Source organism: Gossypium hirsutum, chromosome A06 (assembly GCF_007990345.1).
Source record: "Gossypium hirsutum isolate 1008001.06 chromosome A06, Gossypium_hirsutum_v2.1, whole genome shotgun sequence".
Classification (NCBI taxonomy): domain Eukaryota; kingdom Viridiplantae; phylum Streptophyta; class Magnoliopsida; order Malvales; family Malvaceae; genus Gossypium; species Gossypium hirsutum.
In genome coordinates, this window is record NC_053429.1 from 200,335 (window position 1) to 219,376 (window position 19,042).

At 34.8% G+C, this 19,042-nt stretch overlaps 2 protein-coding genes and 1 non-coding gene across 3 annotated transcripts; 1 reads left to right on the forward strand and 2 right to left on the reverse strand.

Moving 5' to 3' along the window:
* Positions 1-5,141: 5,141 nt before the first annotated feature.
* LOC121231297 (small nucleolar RNA Z279/snoR105/snoR108) lies at positions 5,142-5,244 on the forward strand. The gene has a single exon (XR_005929359.1). It is a non-coding gene; the product is annotated as a small nucleolar RNA Z279/snoR105/snoR108 (small nucleolar RNA).
* A 1,869-nt stretch (positions 5,245-7,113) lies between these two features.
* On the reverse strand, positions 7,114-8,929 carry LOC107938117 (glucan endo-1,3-beta-glucosidase, basic isoform). Its single transcript, XM_016871184.2, has 2 exons — positions 8,765-8,929; positions 7,114-8,350 (listed from the first exon to the last, which is right to left on the reverse strand). Exons 1-2 carry the CDS (start codon positions 8,838-8,840, stop codon positions 7,401-7,403), a joined length of 1,026 nt encoding a protein of 341 aa, XP_016726673.1. The 5' UTR covers positions 8,841-8,929; the 3' UTR covers positions 7,114-7,400.
* Positions 8,930-9,769: 840 nt separating this feature from the next.
* On the reverse strand, positions 9,770-10,998 carry LOC107938123 (glucan endo-1,3-beta-glucosidase, basic isoform). The gene has a single exon (XM_016871189.2). The coding sequence runs from the start codon at positions 10,876-10,878 to the stop codon at positions 9,955-9,957; it is 924 nt and encodes a 307-aa protein (XP_016726678.2). The 5' UTR covers positions 10,879-10,998; the 3' UTR covers positions 9,770-9,954.
* Positions 10,999-19,042: the final 8,044 nt, after the last annotated feature.

Below are 19,042 nucleotides of genomic sequence, written 5' to 3' on the forward strand. Positions count from 1 at the left end.
ATTTGATATCGAAACAGCTGGTTCACGAGTGGACTAACAAGAGGTTATGATAGATTCATCATTACCCATATTAATACATGTGAACTTTATTGCCAAAAAAAAGTGGGTTTTATTCGCCGACTATGTTGAAACAAAATTAAAAAATATTCTAAAGAGTTTGAAGAGTAGAAGCATGAAACAAGGTTATTAATGTGACCAATAAGATTTTTAAACTGCATGGGATTTGTTGAAATGATGGAAATTCATATTACTACGCACCCAAATGAGATGTCATCATCGTATTGCTATTATTCCAACAATGTGAATAGAGGAAAACTTTAACCATTTTATTGATGCATTTGCCTAATGTGTTTAAATTCAACATTTTAAAATGGCAATTAAATAATGGAGTATTATAAGCAGTAAGCACACAGATCTCTGTTATTTGTCTGATTGCAGTTTACAACATTGGGAAACGACTGTCGCTGAATAAAGCCCAAAAATGTGTAGATTTTAACTGAAACTCAGGCCCAGTAATTTGTAGAAGACTATAATAAACCCAACCATAGGAATTTCAGTCTTTTAGCCCAGAATTTTGTGGATTTGCTAAGTGCCTGAAAACGGAGACGACCCAGGCCGGCCTAATGAAATGAGCCCAATACCCATATTTTTGTTATAAACTAATATGGTTTCACCTAGGTTTCGTTTGTGTGTATATTTAAAATTTAATTTTTATATTTTTATTTTTAAGAATTTAATCTTTTTATTTTCTAAAATTAAAAATTTAGGTCAATTATTAACACCATTAGAATTATTTCATGTTGGAGTGACTTTCAAAAAAAAAAAAAAACTCGATATCCACGTAAGAAAATAATAGTGTAATTGGACTGAATTTAATAAAAAAATTTAATAGCACTAACAATTTTTAAAAATTCACATTATTTTAATTAAAATAAATTATTTTGAATAAGTAATGAAATTACAAAAATTAAAGTATCAAGCTATGTGAAAATTAAAGTATATTGTATAAATCACCTATATTTTTACTTAATTAATAATCGTATTATTGAATATTTTATTTCATAATAGATGGGTTTAAGTTTATTGAGATGGAGATAAAATGATAACATTACCCATATTTTTATTTAATTAGTAATGAATAAACTAAAATTTATACTAATAATTATGAGTAATTAAAACAAGAATTAATATTTGATATATCGATGATGGCCAAAAGAGAATTTATGGGTTGACAGCTTAGGACTTCGGTTCTCCTAAATTTTATAAAAATATTTTAAGCCCTTTTGAGTTTTAATTTTTTTTTATTCTAATATTCTAATTAGTGTTTAAAATTTGATTTCTTTTATAGAATTTATAATTTTTAATGATAAATTTTATAATATTTTTAGTTTGATTTAGTAGACTAATACAAGGTAATATCAAAATATTAATTTAGTAAAAATAAAGTTTAATAATTGCAACCAAATATAAATATTAAATAGTATCTTAGAAACATGTCATGCTAGGATACATGTCCTGAATGTAACTCGGATATCTTGTTAAGGGATTGTAACGAACAATGGGAAGAAGGGTCTTAAAATTGAGTGTGTTGGCACCATTTTTTGGATGAAAACGGGGTCAACTTGGGTTTTGGAAAATGAAAACAAAAATGGGAGTCGCCACCAATCCTTTTTTATGAGGTGTGATTGGATTACCTCGAAAAATGGTTGTTTTTAATAAACGGTTTGATTTTATTAAAACAACGGTTTTGGTCCACGAAATTTAGAAAACGGGTTCGGGAGTCGGTTACGCACGAGGAAGGATTAGCACCCTCGATACGCCCAAAATTGGTACCTTAGTTGATTACTTAATGTCTTAATGTCGAAAATCGAGAACTTTGAAGAATCTAAAAATACGATCCTTGTATTGAAATGTTAAAAATTTTAGGAAAAAGGGACACGTTCCACGTTAATCGAGAAAGAAAGCATCACATCCAGTAAGTTAGGACACAATGTCTTGAATTCCTGATATGCGGATGAATGGAAAAATTTACTTATTTAAAAGATGTTTAATTATCTCGGGTTTAGAAAAGGGACCATGCCCAGTAAGTTAGGACACGATCTTTTTTTAATTCCCGAGATTGTTTAAAAACTTGAGTTTGAAAAGATTCGTATATTTAGATTTATTGTGAAAATCGAAACCCAGTAAGTTAGGGCACGATCTTCTCGAATCTAAATATGAAATATTGCCTTTATTTTTGAAAAATCCTCGTATTGAGAAAAAACGTGTCATATCCAATGCGTTAGGACACAACATATTGAAATCCTGATAATGAGCTTTTATTTATTTTTTATTTAAAGAGGATTCTCGATTATTTAGATTCGACGAAGAAAATGGGAACCCAACACATTAGGGCTCAATCCTCTCGAAGATCCCAAATACCGAGTATTACTTTTATTTTCGAAATCTTCCTTTTTTACAAATCTGAGTAAAAATGGGTATTATGGGATGACAATGATGATGATGTAAGTAGAATGATAATACGAGCAATAGCATCAAAGATAAGATAAATAAAAAAGGATGAATCAACAACATACAAGAAAACAAGCATATAAGCAAGTGAGATTAAAATATTTTAAAATAATGATGAAAATGTAAATAGATATAATTATAAAGAATGTAAGTATACATCAAAGTTTAAAAATAATAAAAATATAAGTAAGTAAATAATGATAATTTATATATAAAAAATGTCAAAAGTATGTGCGTATATATGTATTTTAAAATTATAAAACCTAAAAAGTATATATGTATTTAAAAGAAATATATATATGTACATAAAAATTATAAAATATAAAAAATATATATAAGTGTGTATATATTCGTGAAAGTAGAAAGATGTATATAGACAAAAATATATGAGTACGTATGTATATATATATATGAAAATAAAAAAAGGTATATAGATTATAGAATATAAAGAATATATGTATGAGTATATATACATATAAATTGGGAAAAATATGTACGTGTATTACAAAAATGCATGCATGTATTTATATTGACTTAAATCAAGTAATACAAACGATAAGAAAAATATTAGGTAAATAAAATATACACATATATAACTTAAAATAAATAATAAAGGAACTCCCCTTTTCTTTTAAAAAATAAATTAAATGAACTAAAGGATGAAATTAAAATCAAACCAAAATCCGGGGGTCCAAACTGTAAATAAAAAGCTCAGGGACTGAACTTGAATACGCCTAAACGCTGGAGGACTGATCAGGCAATATGCCCCAATCCTAGAGTGCAGCGTTTCAATGCAAATGACCGCACATGGTCAAAGGACCAGACTGAAGCAGAAACAAATTTCGCGGTCCAAATCAAAAAACAAAGGTCAGATTGCGCTTCAAGCGCAAGATGGAAGGACCAAATGCGCAAATTACCCATTAGGGCAAAACATGCGCAGATCTCCATCAAACGGCACCGTTTAAATGTTTTTATTACTTACAAAAAAAAATTGAAACCCTCATTTGCAGCCTGTTACAAAAAGAAAAAAAAAATGGGATCCTCTCAGCCCCCTCCCATTATCCGGCCATGGTCATTGCCAACGAATGGCCTCGCCGCCGCCGAAGCCAAAGGCCGGCGACGAGAAGATGGCCTTTATTTGCCCTCACTTCGCGGCGTATTCAAGGGTTGAGTTTTCTTGACCCGAGGGTCCGAAAGAAAATGGTTCAGTCCCCCTCCTTTGAACGCGAATCCGACGACGGTGAAGGACCACCGACGGCGGGGCTGCGAATCAGCCTCAGGTTAGTTTTGCTTTCCCTTTTTTATTTCTTTGTTTGTAGATGTAGAGAGAAGAAAAAGAAAAAGAAAAATAAACAAATCTGAAACAAGAGAATCGAAAATCACCTTCAAATCTTTTTCTTTTTGATTTCTGAAAGTCTTTAAAAGAGGGGAAAACTCCCTTAAAATACACTCAGTTTTTTTTTCTCAAATACAATTGGTTTCCCCCCTTACAAACTGATCTCCTTTAGGCTTTATAGCCGATTACAATATTAAGAAAATGTGGCTACTGTTGCTTGCTGCCTTGCTCTGCTCTGTTCTTTTTCTTTTGATTGCAGGTGCCAGAGGAGTTGGTTGTGGCGTGTAGGCAACGTTTGCAAGGCGGTGGAGCAGGTGGGTGGCGATGGGACAAAGCGATGGCAGAGGGATGGGCACGGCGCTAGGCTTGGCTAGGGTTTCCGCCCTAGTCTGACTGGGTTTGGGGCCGGTTGGGCTTATTGGGCTGTTTGGGCTCTGCCAATTGGGCCCGGGCAATAATTGAGCTGTACAGAGTGTATGGGGCGAGCCTCTTAGCTCGGGTTAGTTGGTCTTCTTCTCTTTATCTTTTGATATCCAATTCTTTTGGTTTAATGAAAGTTACTCTTTATTCTAAAAACAATCGCAATTACGTATATACATTAAATGGTATCTTAATATTATTCAAGTAAAAATAAACTTAAATAATCATAACATTTAGTAAAAATTGAGCATTTACCTTATTTTGTTTTTCCTAAATTTTGGAAATCAAGATTATCACGACTTTAAAAATATTTCCAAATACACCCCTATATAATTCGAGTTGAAAAAGTTATTTTTATACAATAATATTTGTATTTTAATTTTAGGACATATTTATTAATTTTTAAGAATATAATTTTATGTTGTTTTACTAATATCATTTAAATAACTTGAAAATTGTATTCATTAGAGATAATTTCTTATACATTTTGACTTAATAAATATTTAACTAAATTACTAATATTTATTACTAATTATTAATATAAATATTTTTTCGATCATAAAAAATATAAATAAAAGTAGATAAAATTACATATATCTTATTATTAAATTGGACTAATATATTATTATTGCGCATAAATTTAAAAGGAGTCATATTTTTAATTTTATTAGTACCATTTTTTTGGGTTAAAATTAAAATAAAAAATATCTCTTAATTTACGCGGTAAAAACTTTTAAAAACATAAAAGCCTAAGCTAGCTTAAAACTTTCCTCTAAATCCCACACCGACTAGCGAGACAAGCAAGGAGCTGACGTTTTGTATATAAATTAGATACGCGTCTACGGGAAGAATCATGATCCTTCAGGCAGTTAACGGGATCAGATGAGTGGTCATTACTCGCAAGGCATGCGGGAAGAGTGTCCGCCCCAACGCCTGGTTACGACACTTGGGCACTCCCCTTGTCGCCACCTGATCCCAATCTTGAAGGAAACACCCAAATTTATAATCGAGTTTAAATTTTCATTAACATAAGCTTTTCATTAGATAAAACTAGGGATTACAAATAAACGAGTACGTAGGTTACATAGCATGAACGTCTGCTTAACTATTTGATTCGTAGTTCATGACTCAGCAATGGGTTACTAAAACCCAAAGCAAACCATCAACGTAAATAAACAAACCAGGGCAACACTTGGAATCCCAGTCTTCTTTTTAACCCCATTATCAAACGCAACGTTTTCCATTGAGCCCCTTTGGTTGGTGCCCCCAAATGGCTGACTGATACTAGAAAACGGCTGATTAAACCCGGCAGAGTAAGGCTGGTTCGTAGCCGAATACGGCTGGTTCAACCCTGACGACAGTGGCTGGTTAATGCCTTGTTGTGGATAGTTTGGGTCTTTTTGCTGTTGATAGCCCAAGTGGGATTGTTTCCCGTTGTCCCCAACAGGTTTAGCAAATGGAGCATTGTTGCCCACAGGTTCAGCATTGTTCCCTTCGTTTTCAGGGAGGGTGGTTGTAGTTGCTTCTGCCTTGGTTAATGCGATTGGGATTGTGAAACAGAGTACCACAAGACATAAAAGGAGACAGGGATTTGGGGATTTGAATATTTCCATCATTGTGAAAAAAAATGAAAAAGAGGTTAAGCTGTTATGGATTTTGATGCTACACGATGGTTTATATAGAGAATGAAAACCGTAAGGACCATTATAATTGAAAATGGAGCAGTTGGAAGTACTAGGAATGTAATAAACAGAGGATAAGTAAGGAGTTGGTAGGAATATGGTCAAATTATGATTTTGGTCCTTCTAGTATATGCTTAAAATAGGTATTTAGTCAATGTATTTTAAGTTAACATAGTTTAATTGGTCTATTTTTATAATTTCATTAATAAGTCACTATTTTTTTGTCAAAATGTTGAAGTGGGTTTCACTAAAAATACTCTTTCCAACACTCATGCAAACATAATGAATTGGAATAGGTGTTTTTAAGAAAAATTTATGTCAACATTTTAATCAGAATAGTTAATGTTGTTCACTATTTCGATTAATTATTGACATTATAAAAGTAGAGAGATTGAATCGTGTTAAAAGGTTAATATAGAATTAGGTACTTGAGTTGGTTTGAATATTTAATTTGATACCCAATCAAATGACATCATGTGGCCTAATGAATGTTTGACAAGTGTGTTCCAATACAAAAACACAAGTACTTAATCTAGACAAAAAAGCTTTCGTATCAAAACTGAACATTGAAGCTAAACTTAAGTATTTATTAGGGACAATAAAAACTCAAGTATGAAATTGATAAAACTTGGGTACTATAGTGAATGTTGAAGCCAGGACAAAAAAAAAACTTAAGCACCAAATTGAACATTAAAACTAAACAGAGGTAGAAGATAATGTATTAATCCCATGCTAAACTATGGTATAAAAGCTAAATTTAAAATTTAAACATAGTAGAAGGACTAGAACCATAAATTGACCTTAAAAAACACAAGTCATTATGTAACAAATTCAACCGTACATAATAAACAACTATTTTGAATAGGTAAAAGATATGGCCACATCAATTGAAGTTTGGTTTCAGCATTTCAGTTGAGTGTAGTAGGCATAACCAATTCAATACAACTTTACTAGTTCTGTATTTTGATATAATATAGCGAAAATGATGCATTTAGGGATGGTGTGTATTTCTTAATGTGTAAAATGGAAGAAAAATAAAGCCTTTTTGCAGACTTGTTAATTAATGCTATTATGATATGGCGATTTCAACATCTGTCTTATGGATAGCATTCAAGTTTACTGCTAATAGGAAACTTAATTGTGGATTAGGGTGTGATAAAAAAATAAATATTAAACTTGTAATTTTTCATACCAATATTAATAAGTAAAATGCTTGATTGTTGCTTACATGTGTACTCCAAAGAAAATGCTTGTTTTTACATTAAAGCATCCCTTAAAGTGCAAAGTATGTTCCTATCTTTGTTATAGAAATACTTGTAATCTGGATAAGTAGAAAGGCTTTTATCTTTTATAAATGTAATAGAGAAACCCATTTTATTTCACTTGCAAAGAGCTGAGCTATGGAATTACACTAATTACCTTGGCTTTCTTCAAAAATGGCCTTACACCTTTTAATTGAAACTAATTGGGTATTTCTCCTGTTTGCTTGGGAAAAACAGCCCCCAATGTTTCTCATATGCCGGTTCTTTATTATTCTCATCAAACATCGCAAACAAGTAAACTTCTATTGCTTTTCCAGGTTTCCTGGGAGTCCCCTTGCGCTGATTCACATGTCGAACCAAATTCGTATTATAAGTCCTCGCATTATTAACACTCGTAGCCGTTCCACCGGCCGACGGCCACCCACTTTCCGAAACAACAATGTCCAAACTTCCCCCACCAGCCCTCTCCAAGGCAGCGTAAAATGCATCCATCATCGCGTCGAAAAGGTTCTGGTACCGATATGGACCATCTGTCACAACGACAGACGGTGCCGTAAAGAGAGCATAGTCTAGACGAACATCTCTTGGATTTTCCATGTGGCTAAAGTAGGGATATACATTAACAAGTAATGGAGCTCTGATGTTCCTCAAGAAGGTTATGACTGGACCGAGAAGTTGTTGGTAATCGCCACGAAGTTTGCCTTGCGACGGAGGGAAAGATACCTCCATAGCACCGAAAAACGTAGCCGTAGAAACTTTGATTTGGTTCCCTAAGCCTGCTTTAACTATTGCATTATGAACATTCTGCATTGCTGGGAAAAGGAATCGAGCAAATGGATCCCATGGCTTTACTTCGTTCCCGACAGCGATGTATCGAAAATTAACGGTGCTGTATCGCCTGACGTTATCTTGAACCCATCGATCAGCATTGGCTTGACTAGCTGCAAGGTATTCGAGTCTCGGATTCGAAACATCTAATAGCAGCTTGATGTTGGTACCTCCGAGAGCTCGTAGGGCAGCTTCGTTGGGGGCGTAGAGTCGCGATTGTTGGATGCCTTTTCTTCTGTAAAGATCGATTACTTCGGCTGCTGGTGGCAAGTTATTTCCCATCATTCCATAACAAACACCAACTTGGGCATCTGCATGACACTAGTTCCACAATGCCTTAATTTTAAAATCAAACATTTTACACTTTGAATAGCTTTTCGGATTGGACTCTAAAAACTCAAAACTGAGTTCAATAGAATATTTTAACGTAAATCTTTTATCGCTTTACTCGTGGTTCACTCCATACTCACAATATCGATTATAGAAAGTATCTGCTAGTAGTTTAGGGGACAACGATTTACTCTTACCAATGGTGCGTGTGATATAAAAAAATACAGATTTTTAATTTTTAAAATTCATAAAAATATTTGTCTTCTGATTAGGGATTTTTAAAAATTTCACCAAATTAATCTAATTTTATAAATTTCACCAAATAATTTCTAGTTATGGGTCTGTATAAATGATTCACTAAGAAACATAAAGAGTGTAAAGAATGAAAGGGAGACCTGTGGTTTTGAAGATAGCCGATAGCAACCCAGAAAGCAGAAGAAGCATAGTTGAATGCATGATTGAATTGGCCATTAGCTAATAAAAGATTTTACTATTCTAGAAGTGCTGTGATGCCTCTAACACCAACTCTCACCACCCTTTTTATACAGAAATTACAGCCCAGGATGGTCTGCTTTGGCAGGTCTAGTATTCCTATGAAAATTATGGTACATGAATTAAAACTCTTACCACCATTAATCCAAGCCTAACTTTGCCATTTGTTTATTGGCAGTTTTTGAGTGCCCTGCCCACTCGTATACTTCACTGAAAAGTCTTTGGTTCATCATCTCCTTTTCTTATTTATTTATATATATTGAATACGAAATTAATATCAATGGAAGACTTTAATATAACTCATTCTCTACTCAAATTTCGATTTTAGTTAACCATTTTCCAGTGTCATTAAGGATAATGTAAATTTAACTCTTAATATTTACATATTTTATTAATTTAATCCTTATTTTTTAATTAAAATTAACTCTTAATCTTTTGAAAAATAGTCAAATTTGAAAAGAGTCAAATTAATTTTTTTTAATAGAAATATAGATTAAAATGTTAAATTTTAAAACATAAAAATTTGATATTTTCTAAAAAAGTAATGATTAAATTTAAATAAAAGAATTAAATTAATAAAAATATAAATATTGAAAATTAAATTTGTTATTATACCTATAATTAATAATATGACTTGAAAAACTTGAGTCACAAGTCAAATAATGGCATTTTATTAGAGTCTTGTAATTAGGTCGGTCCATGTTTGAATGGAAGATATTTTTTTAAGATGAAGAATTAATACTTGCCGCATGTATAGCTGTAGGGCATATTTTTACTAAAATTACTTAAATTACTATATATCAAGTCTTTTCTACACACAAATTATGTATGAATGAGATAATGTGTCATTTATACTTTAAAAATATGTAATGTGATCCTTAAACTATTAAAACTCAAATCAGAAAGTAGTGGGATAATAGCCGAAACCATTTTATTTAACTTAGAAATGAGCAGAACGCATCCAATTATATAAAATTACAGTAGACATCCATGTTTATTTGCCTCTATATATGGCCTATGCTGCCTTCTTTAGAGGCGATGACAATGGTAAACTTTAGTATACCCGAGACTGAGAAAAATGGCTTTACCGGTTTTAATTGAAACTAATGGAGTATTTCTCCTGTTTATTTGGGAAAAACAACCCCCAATGTTTCTCATATGCCGGTTCTTTTTCATTCTCATCAAACATCGCAAACAGGTAAGTTACTATAGCTTTTTCGGGTTTCTTCGGAGTCCCCTTACCCTGGTTCACATGTTGAACCAATTTCGTGTTGTAAGTCTTTGCGTTATCGACACTCGTGGCCTGTCCACGGTCTGATGGCCAACCAGTTTCCGAAACAACAATGTCCAGTGATCCCCCACCGGCTTTCTCCAGGGCAGAGTAAAAGGTGTCCAGCATCGCGTCGAAAAGGTACTGGTACTGCAACGAACCATCCTGCACAACAGCAGACGGTGCCGTAAAGAGAGCATAGTCAAGAGGAACATTGGAGTCTCCGATGTGGCCAAAGTAGGGATATGTGTTAACAAGCAATGGAGCTTGATTGTCCCTCAAGAAAGTTATGACTGGGCCAAGAAGTTTCTGATATTCAGGATCTAAACTGCCCTTCGATGGAGGGAAAGATGATTTATCAATAGCAGCGAAAAACGTAGCGGTGGAAACTTTGATCTGATCCCCTAGGCCTGCATTCACTATTGCTTTACGAATGTTCTGCATTGCCGGAAAAAGGGATTGAGCAAATGAATCTGTAGGCTTTACTTCATTCCCGACAGCGATGTATCGGAAATTAACAGTGTTGTATTTCTTGATGTTGTCTTCAACCCATTGATCAGCATTGGCTTGACTAGCAGCAACCGATTCAAGGTTTGCACTGGGAACATCTAACAACAGCTCAATGTTGGTACCACCGAGGGCTTGCAGAGCATCTTGGTTCGGATCATAGAGCCGCATTCGTTTGATGCCCTTTTGTTGGAAAAGGGCGATAACTTCTGCTGGTGGTGGCAGGTTATTTGCCTTCATTCCATAACAAACACCAACTTCAGCACCTGCATCACATTAATTCCACAATGCCTTAATTTTAAGATCGTCTTACCCTTTAAATGGCTTCTGATTTAGGTTTAGGGTTTTTATTTATTTATTTAAGGATCCAAACCAAGACTGTTTTTAAATGAACACTTCAACTCAAACTTGTGGTTCAGTCGACTTATAATTTAGGGTTAGGAGTTTAATTTGATAATGGTAAATTTTAAATTTTAATCCATCCAATATGATCTCATTTGAGATTTGACATAATTTGATTATCTACTTTTATAGTAACATTAGTTAACTAAATAGTTATCATCCTCAACTATTTCGAGATAGATTTTTTGTGTTAAAAATGTGTTTTTTAAAAAATAATCATATATACACATATAAAATAATAGTCAAATTATAGTTTTAACTATATTCATATTTTGGATTTAATATTTACATTTTAATTTAAAATAATTTAGTCATCTACTTTTGACATTAGCAAGTCCAATTTAAGAATATCTTTAATTGTTCTAGTTAAAATGCTAACATGAGTTTTTTTTTTAAAGCACTTTTCTAACACACACAGAATCTTTTTTAGAATGAAAGTTGGAATGAGTATTTCTAAGAAAAAAAAATCGACCTCAGCATGTTAATTGAAATAATTAAGGGTGTCAATTGTTTGGACCAACTAATAATATTATAAGAACACAAGAATCAAATTATGTCAAATTAAAATATTGATACTAAATCCGAAATTTAAATATAGTAGTGAGACCATAATCATAATTTGATTTAAAAAATTTCTATTTAACAGAATCATTTGTCATTTAGTTTAATAAAAAGTTTGATATCGTTTTAAAAAAAAATTCAAACGAGCTACCAGTTAGACCTAAAATTTTAGATTTGAATAATAGAGGAATTAAATTCCCAAAAATAAAAATACAAAAACTAAATCTCAAAGTTACAAAGAATACAAATATTTCAAACATATTTTAATCTTAAATTTTTTACTCTATTATTTGATAACAAACCGAATGCAAAGGATGGACGAACCATGCTAATTTTAAAAAAGTTATATTTATATATATATGATGTAACTTGATTCATTGAAAAAAATATAGATTTATGAGAAATGATTGTATGAAACTGTGACTCCACCTCATCTTTATCTCTTTATAATAGGAGAATGATAAATTAGATTTTTTCTCCTCATTTTTAGCATTTTTAATTGGATTTGAATTTTTTCAGGAGAAAAATCTGAAAATCAGGAGGAAAAATCTGATTTGTCATTCTCCTATTTCAAAGGGATAAGAATGAAGTAAAATCACATTTTTATACAATCTCTTCTCATGGATTTATACCTACAAACTGTTGATAAGTCAAATTAAAAAGGGGTTGAAAAGTCAAAAATGGGAGGTGCAAGTGGCACCAAAAGAAAAAAAAAGTGATAGGCAAGTTGTTTAAAGTTGAATGGGATAATTGCAATTTTGGTCCCTAATTTTTAGGCCATTTGCAAGTTAGTCCCTGAACCTCAACTATAAATAGGCCTAATCATTTCTCATTTCAACTATCCCAACCAATCTTTCTCTCTTAGTTTTCTCTCTTCTCCCATTTGAGAATTCTTAAGGAATTCTATTTGTTTGTAATATTTTGGAGATAGTAAAGTTATCATATGGTGTTAGTGCCCGAGGACGTAGGTATAATTTACCAAACCTCGTTAAAACTCTTGTGTTCTTTCTTGTCCTATTTTTCTTTCAATATTTGAGGGTATAATAGTAGTATTTAATTGTGCTATTAAATTACTATAGAAGGGATATTCTGTCTAAGGAAAGACTTGGTATTTAAGAGATCCATGTGATCCACCTCTCTTTCCTGGGAATTGAACTTTGTGTGATTTTTTAGTACAATAATTTACACGCTTCCGACCCTATTGGAACAACAAGTGGTATCAAGAGCCGAAGGTTAATCGTAGTATGCTCTGTGGTTGCAGTTTAAACTGATCTTCCACATCAAAAAAGATTTCCTTAGGTATATTGAAAGATTATGGAGAAAACGGTCGGTGTAGGAGCTTCAACATCGTCCATGTGGACAAGACCGACAATTGCAAATGCAAGATTGGCCGTGGAGATCTTTGATAGCACGGGCCATTTTGGTATGTGGCAAAGTGAGGTTCTAGATGCCCTTTTTCAGCAGGGTCTAGACATTGCCATTGATGAAGAGAAACCAGATGATGTACAGGAGAAAGATTGGAAGGCGATCAACCGGTTGGCATGTGGCACAATTCGATCATGCCTTTCTCGAGAGCAGAGGTATGCTTTTTCAAAGGAGACTTCTGCAAATAAGTTGTGGGTGGCACTTGAAGAAAATTTTTTGAAGAAAAACAGTCAAAATAAGCTCCACTTGAAGAAAAGACTGTTTCGCTTCACATACGTCCCAAGTACCACAATGAATGATCACATCACCAAATTTAATCAGTTAGTCACTGATTTGCTGAATATGGATGAGACATTCAAAGATGAAGATTTGGCTTTGATGCTGTTGGGGTCACTTCCTGAGGAGTTTGAGTTCCTAGAAACTACTCTACTTCATGGCAGGAGTGATATATCTCTGAGCGAAGTCTGTGCGGCCTTATACAGTTATGAACAGAGAAAGAATGACAAACAGAAAAACTCAATCAGAGATACAGAAGCTTTAGTAGTCCGAGGTCGTTCATACACTCGGAAGAAAACTCAAAAGGGGAGATCAAAGTCAAAGTCCAGACTCGGGAAAGATGAATGTGCTTTTTGTTTTGAGAAAGGCCACTGGAAGAAAAATTGTCCAAAGCTGAAGAATAAGGGAAAAGCTGCTGTAGATGCTTGTGTTGTAAAGCATGATACCAGTGACTCTGAACTATCACTGGTTGCATCATCATCGTCGTTCCATTCAGATGAGTGGATATTGGATTCGGGTTGTACCTATCATATGTCCCCTAACCGGGAGTGGTTCTCTAATTTAGTAGAACTAAATGGAGGAGTTGTTTATATGGGCAATGACAATGCCTGTAAAACTGTTGGGATATGTTCAATCCAATTAAAGAATAAAGATGGATCAACCAGAGTTCTAACTGATGTTCGGTACGTGCCCAGTTTGAAGAAAAATCTCATCTCATTGGGAGCCTTGGAATCCAATGATTCAGTTGTTACTATGAGAGATGGGGTTTTGAAAGTGACATCTGGCGCACTTGTGATATTGAAGGGCATCAGGAAAAATAACTTGTATTACTACCAAGGTAGTACAGTTATTGGAGCAGTCGCTGCAGCTTCCGGTAACAAAGACTTGGACTCAATGCAGTTGTGGCATATGAAGTTGGGACATGCCAGCGAAAAATCCTTGCAAATTCTGGCAAAGCAAGGATTGTTGAAAGGTACAAAGGCTTGCAAATTAAAATTTTGCGAGCATTGTGTTCTGGGAAAGCAAAAGAGAGTGAAATTCGGTACTGCTATCCATAATACAAAAGGTATTTTGGAATATGTTCACTCAGATGTGTGGGGGCCTTCCAAGACACCTTCATTGGGAGGAAAACACTACTTTGTTACTTTTGTTGATGACTTTTCCAGAAGAGTTTGGGTGTATACCATGAGAACTAAGGATGAAGTGCTTAGAGTTTTTCTTAAATGGAAAACTATGATCAAAAACCAGACTGGCAAGAAAATCAAGCGGCTTAGGACGGACAATGGAGGGGAATATAAAAGTGATCCGTTCTTCGATGTGTGCCAAGAGTATGGTATTGTTCGACACTTCACAGTTAGGGATACACCACAGCAGAATGGATTGGCAGAGCGTATGAATCGAACATTGCTAGGGAAAGTTCGATGTATGTTGTCCAATGCTGGGTTGGGCAAGCAATTTTGGGCTGAGGCTGTGACATACGCTGGCCATCTTGTTAGTCGTTTGCCATCATCTGCATTAGAAAGAAAAACTCCTACGGAGGTATGGTCTGGAAAACCGGCTACAAATTATGATTCCTTACATGTGTTTGGATCCACTGCATATTACCATGTGAAGGAGTTAAAGTTAGATCCGAGGGCAAAGAAAGCTCTCTTTATGGGAATCACTTCTGGAGTGAAGGGATTTCGTCTTTGGTGCTTAAGCACAAAGAAAATGATCTGTAGCAGAGATGTTACCTTTGATGAATCTGCCACATTGAAAAAGGTAGCAGATAAAGATATTCAGACGAGCAATACTCCACAGCAGGTGGAGTGTACTCCAAAACAGGTGGAGTTTGAGCAGATGGGGATTTGCCCAGTTAATAAGTCTAATTCTCCAGCCACAATGGAGGAATTAGAGGTTGAAGAGGTTCTGACCCAAGAACCACTAAGTACACCAGAACCAGTTGCAGTTGCAAGGCCACGGAGAGAAATTCGTAAACCTGCTCGATTTACTGATATGGTGGCCTACGCCCTTCCCGTTGTTGATGATATTCCTATCACTTATCAAGAAGCAATGCAAAGCTTAGAAAGTGATAAATGGAAAAGCGCCATGGATGAAGAAATGCAGTCTCTCCGGAAGAATAATACTTGGGAGTTGGCGCAATTACCGAAAGGTAAAAGGGCAATCGGATGCAAGTGGGTATTCGCAAAGAAAGATGGATCTCCTAGCAAGAAGGATATTCGCTACAAGGCAAGATTGGTAGCTAAAGGCTACGCTCAGAAGGAGGGAATTGACTACAATGATGTATTTTCCCCTGTTGTGAAGCATTCCTCCATTAGAATTTTGTTGGCCTTGGTAGCACAGTTGAATTTGGAGCTAGCTCAACTTGATGTTAAGACGGCTTTCTTGCATGGTGAGTTAGAAGAGGAGATCAATATGACTCAGCCCGAAGGATACACAGATGCTGGTGGTAGAAATTGGGTTTGTAAGCTGAACAAATCGCTATATGGATTGAAGCAATCCCCGAGGCAGTGGTACAAGCGAGTTGATAGCTTTATGAGAAGGCAGAAGTACACAAGAAGCAAATATGACAATTGTGTATATTTGCAGAAGCTGCATGACGGATCTTTCATTTATCTACTCTTGTATGTTGATGATATGTTAATCGCTTCAAAGAGCCAAAATGAGATAGATAAGCTGAAGGCTCAGTTGAATCAAGAGTTCGAGATGAAAGATCTAGGTGAGGCCAAGAAGATTCTCGGCATGGAGATAAGTAGAGATAGACCGAGAGGCAAGCTCTGTTTAAATCAGAAGCAATATCTGAAAAAGGTATTACAATGTTTTGGTGTAAATGAAAACACAAAACATGTAAGTACCCCACTTGCTTCTCATTTGAAACTTAGTGCTCAATTATCTCCGAAGACTGAAGATGAAAGAGAATATATGGCGAAAGTCCCATATGCTAATGCAGTTGGGAGTTTGATGTATACGATGGTGTGTACGAGGCCTGACATTTCACAAGCTGTTGGAGTTGTGAGCAGGTATATGCATGATCCTGGAAAAGGACATTGGCAAGCTGTGAAATGGATTCTACGGTATCTTCGAAAAACCGTAGATGTTGTTTAATTTTGAACAGGATGAAGCACTTGGTCAGTTTGTAGTTGGATATGTTGATTCCGACTTTGCTGGTGATTTAGATAAACGTCGTTCAACTACGGGGTATCTGTTTACTCTTGCGAAAGCCCAGTGAGTTGGAAGTCTACCTTACAGTCTACAGTAGCTGTGTCTACTATAGAGGCAGAATATATGGCAGTTACAGAAGCTGTTAAGGAGGCTATTTGGCTTAATGGATTATTGAAAGACTTGGGAGTTGTTCAAAGTCACATTAGTCTACATTGTGACAGTCAGAGTGCTATTCATTTAGCGAAAAATCAAGTCTATCATTCAAGAACCAAGCATATCGACGTAAGATATCACTTTGTGCGGGAAGTCTTTGAAAAAGGAAAAATTCTACTTCAGAAGATTCCAACAGCAGATAATCCCGCAGATATGATGACCAAGGTCGTAACAACAATCAAGTTTAATCATTGTTTGAACTTGATTAACATCCTGAAAATTTGAGCACCTTTAGGTGTATGGCGCTCGAGAGCGCATTTGGAGGCACTACAAAAGATAGCTTTATCGAATTTGGAAAGTTGAAGGAAGTGTGTGAAGATGTGATTATCCTAATCAAATCTTCAAGGTGGAGATTGTTGATAAGTCAAATTAAAAAGGGGTTGAAAAGTCAAAAATGGGAGGTGCAAGTGGCACCGAAGGAAAAAAAAAGTGATAGGCAAGTTGTTTAAAGTTGAATGGGATAATTGCAATTTTGGTCCCTAATTTTTTAGGCCATTTGCAAGTTAGTCCCTGAACCTCAACTATAAATAGGCCTAACCATTTCTCATTTCAACCATCCCAACCAATCTTTCTCTCTTAGTTTTCTCTCTTCTCCCATTTGAGAATTCTTAAGGAATTCTATTTGTTTGTAATATTTTGGAGATAGTAAAATTATCATCTGGTGTTAGTGCCCGAGGACGTAGGTATAATTTACCGAACCTCGTTAAAACTCTTGTGTTCTTTCTTGTCCTATTTTTCTTTCAATATTTGAGGGTATAATAGTAGTATTTAATTGTGCTATTAAATTACTATAGAAGGGATATTCTGTCTAAGGAAAGACTTGGTATTTAAGAGATCCATGTGATCCACCTCTCTTTCATGGGAATTGAACTTTGTGTGATTTTTTAGTACAATAATTTACACGCTTCCGACCCTATTGGAACAACACAAACCGCATAATAATTGCAAACAAGTATTAGTAAAAAATGGACATATGAAAAATGTTGGAGATGCTTTGTACCTAAACGAATTATTGAATGATAAAATTGAATTTTGCCCCCTCAAAAAAAAATTACTTTCTGGCTTTGGGTCTGTATGTAGAAACATGTAATTCATAAAGAAACACAAAAGAGAGTGTACAGAATGAAAGAGAGACCTGTCGTTTTGAATATAGCCATTAGCAATCCAGAAAGAAGAAGAAGCATAGTTGAATGCATGATGGCATTGGCCATTGGCAAATAAAAGATTTTACTATTCTGGATTTTAGGAACTGTTGTGATGCCTCTAACACCAATTCTCAGCACCCTTTTATAAAGAAATTACAGCTCAGGATTGCCTGCGTTGGCAGGTCTCGGTTACTTCATGGAAAATTATGGTCTCCAAAGTATGTGATTGATGTGTTCTTAAGAATTCTTGTATCGTCTCCTGGCCTGGCTAAGATTTTGTTTGTTGGGGTCCTTCGAAATCTAGATCCTTTACCCTTCAAGTACCTACTCCTTCATCCTAGCACGCAATGCTCCCTCTCTTGGCACCCCCTCTTGTAGCAATTTAAATCTCTAGAATTTGATAGGGAAAGCTCACCTTCCTCCAACATTACAGTTTTTCCTTTGGAAATGTGAGTGGAAAGCTCTTTCCACCCAAACCTTTAAGATCTGTCGTGATATGAACTTAATAGATCTTCGTCCTATTTGCTCTAATGAATAAGAATCCATTATATATCCATCTGTTTCGGGAATGTATATTGTCCAGCAATTGTAGAATTCTATTTATTTTCACTGTTGATTTAGGCCTCTTCAACCCAGTAATGGGGAGGAATGGATTCAAGGTAACGTCACCTCAAAAAAAGTGGGTCCAACATCCTTCAATTCCTTAGTTCATTGTTTTTACTTTCGCCTTATGAGAAATTTGATTGTGTCGTGATCCTTTAGTCTTTTCAAAGACTAGACCTCTAAGGGGTTTCTTGCAACCGTTAATCCTTGGTGTTGGTGAATTTTTTTGCAATCTCACTGCGTACAAAGAATTTCAATCTTCTTGACATTGTTCCAGTTGCATGGAAACCTCCTCCATCGGGATGGGTCAAATTGAATTCCAATGGTTCATTTATAGGCAATCTGAATAAAGTAGGTATGATTATCCATGATCGTTAGGGTCATTGGGTGATTGGCTCTTTTTGTCACATCCCTAATGCAGTTAGTGTAGAAGCTGAACTTTGGGTACTGAGAGATGACCTAGTATTACCTCAAGACCTTAATATAGAAAACCGTGAGATTGAAGTTGATGCTACGTCTGTAATTCATTTTATGAAAGTCTCTTCAAATTCTAACTTACTATTATCTTCAAATTTTTCACGAAAAGAACAGATGTGCAGATACTTTAGCCCATATGG

Excerpts from the sequence above, each read along its gene's own strand:
- LOC107938117 (XM_016871184.2), bottom strand. The coding sequence starts at position 8,840 with ATGGCCAATTCAATCATGCATTCAACTATGCTTCTTCTGCTTTCTGGG. Across the intron at positions 8,351-8,764 it reads GGCTATCTTCAAAACCACAG|ATGCCCAAGTTGGTGTTTGT; the intron begins GTCTCCCTTTCA and ends AGTGTCATGCAG.
- LOC107938123 (XM_016871189.2), bottom strand. The coding sequence starts at position 10,878 with ATGAAGGCAAATAACCTGCCACCACCAGCAGAAGTTATCGCCCTTTTC.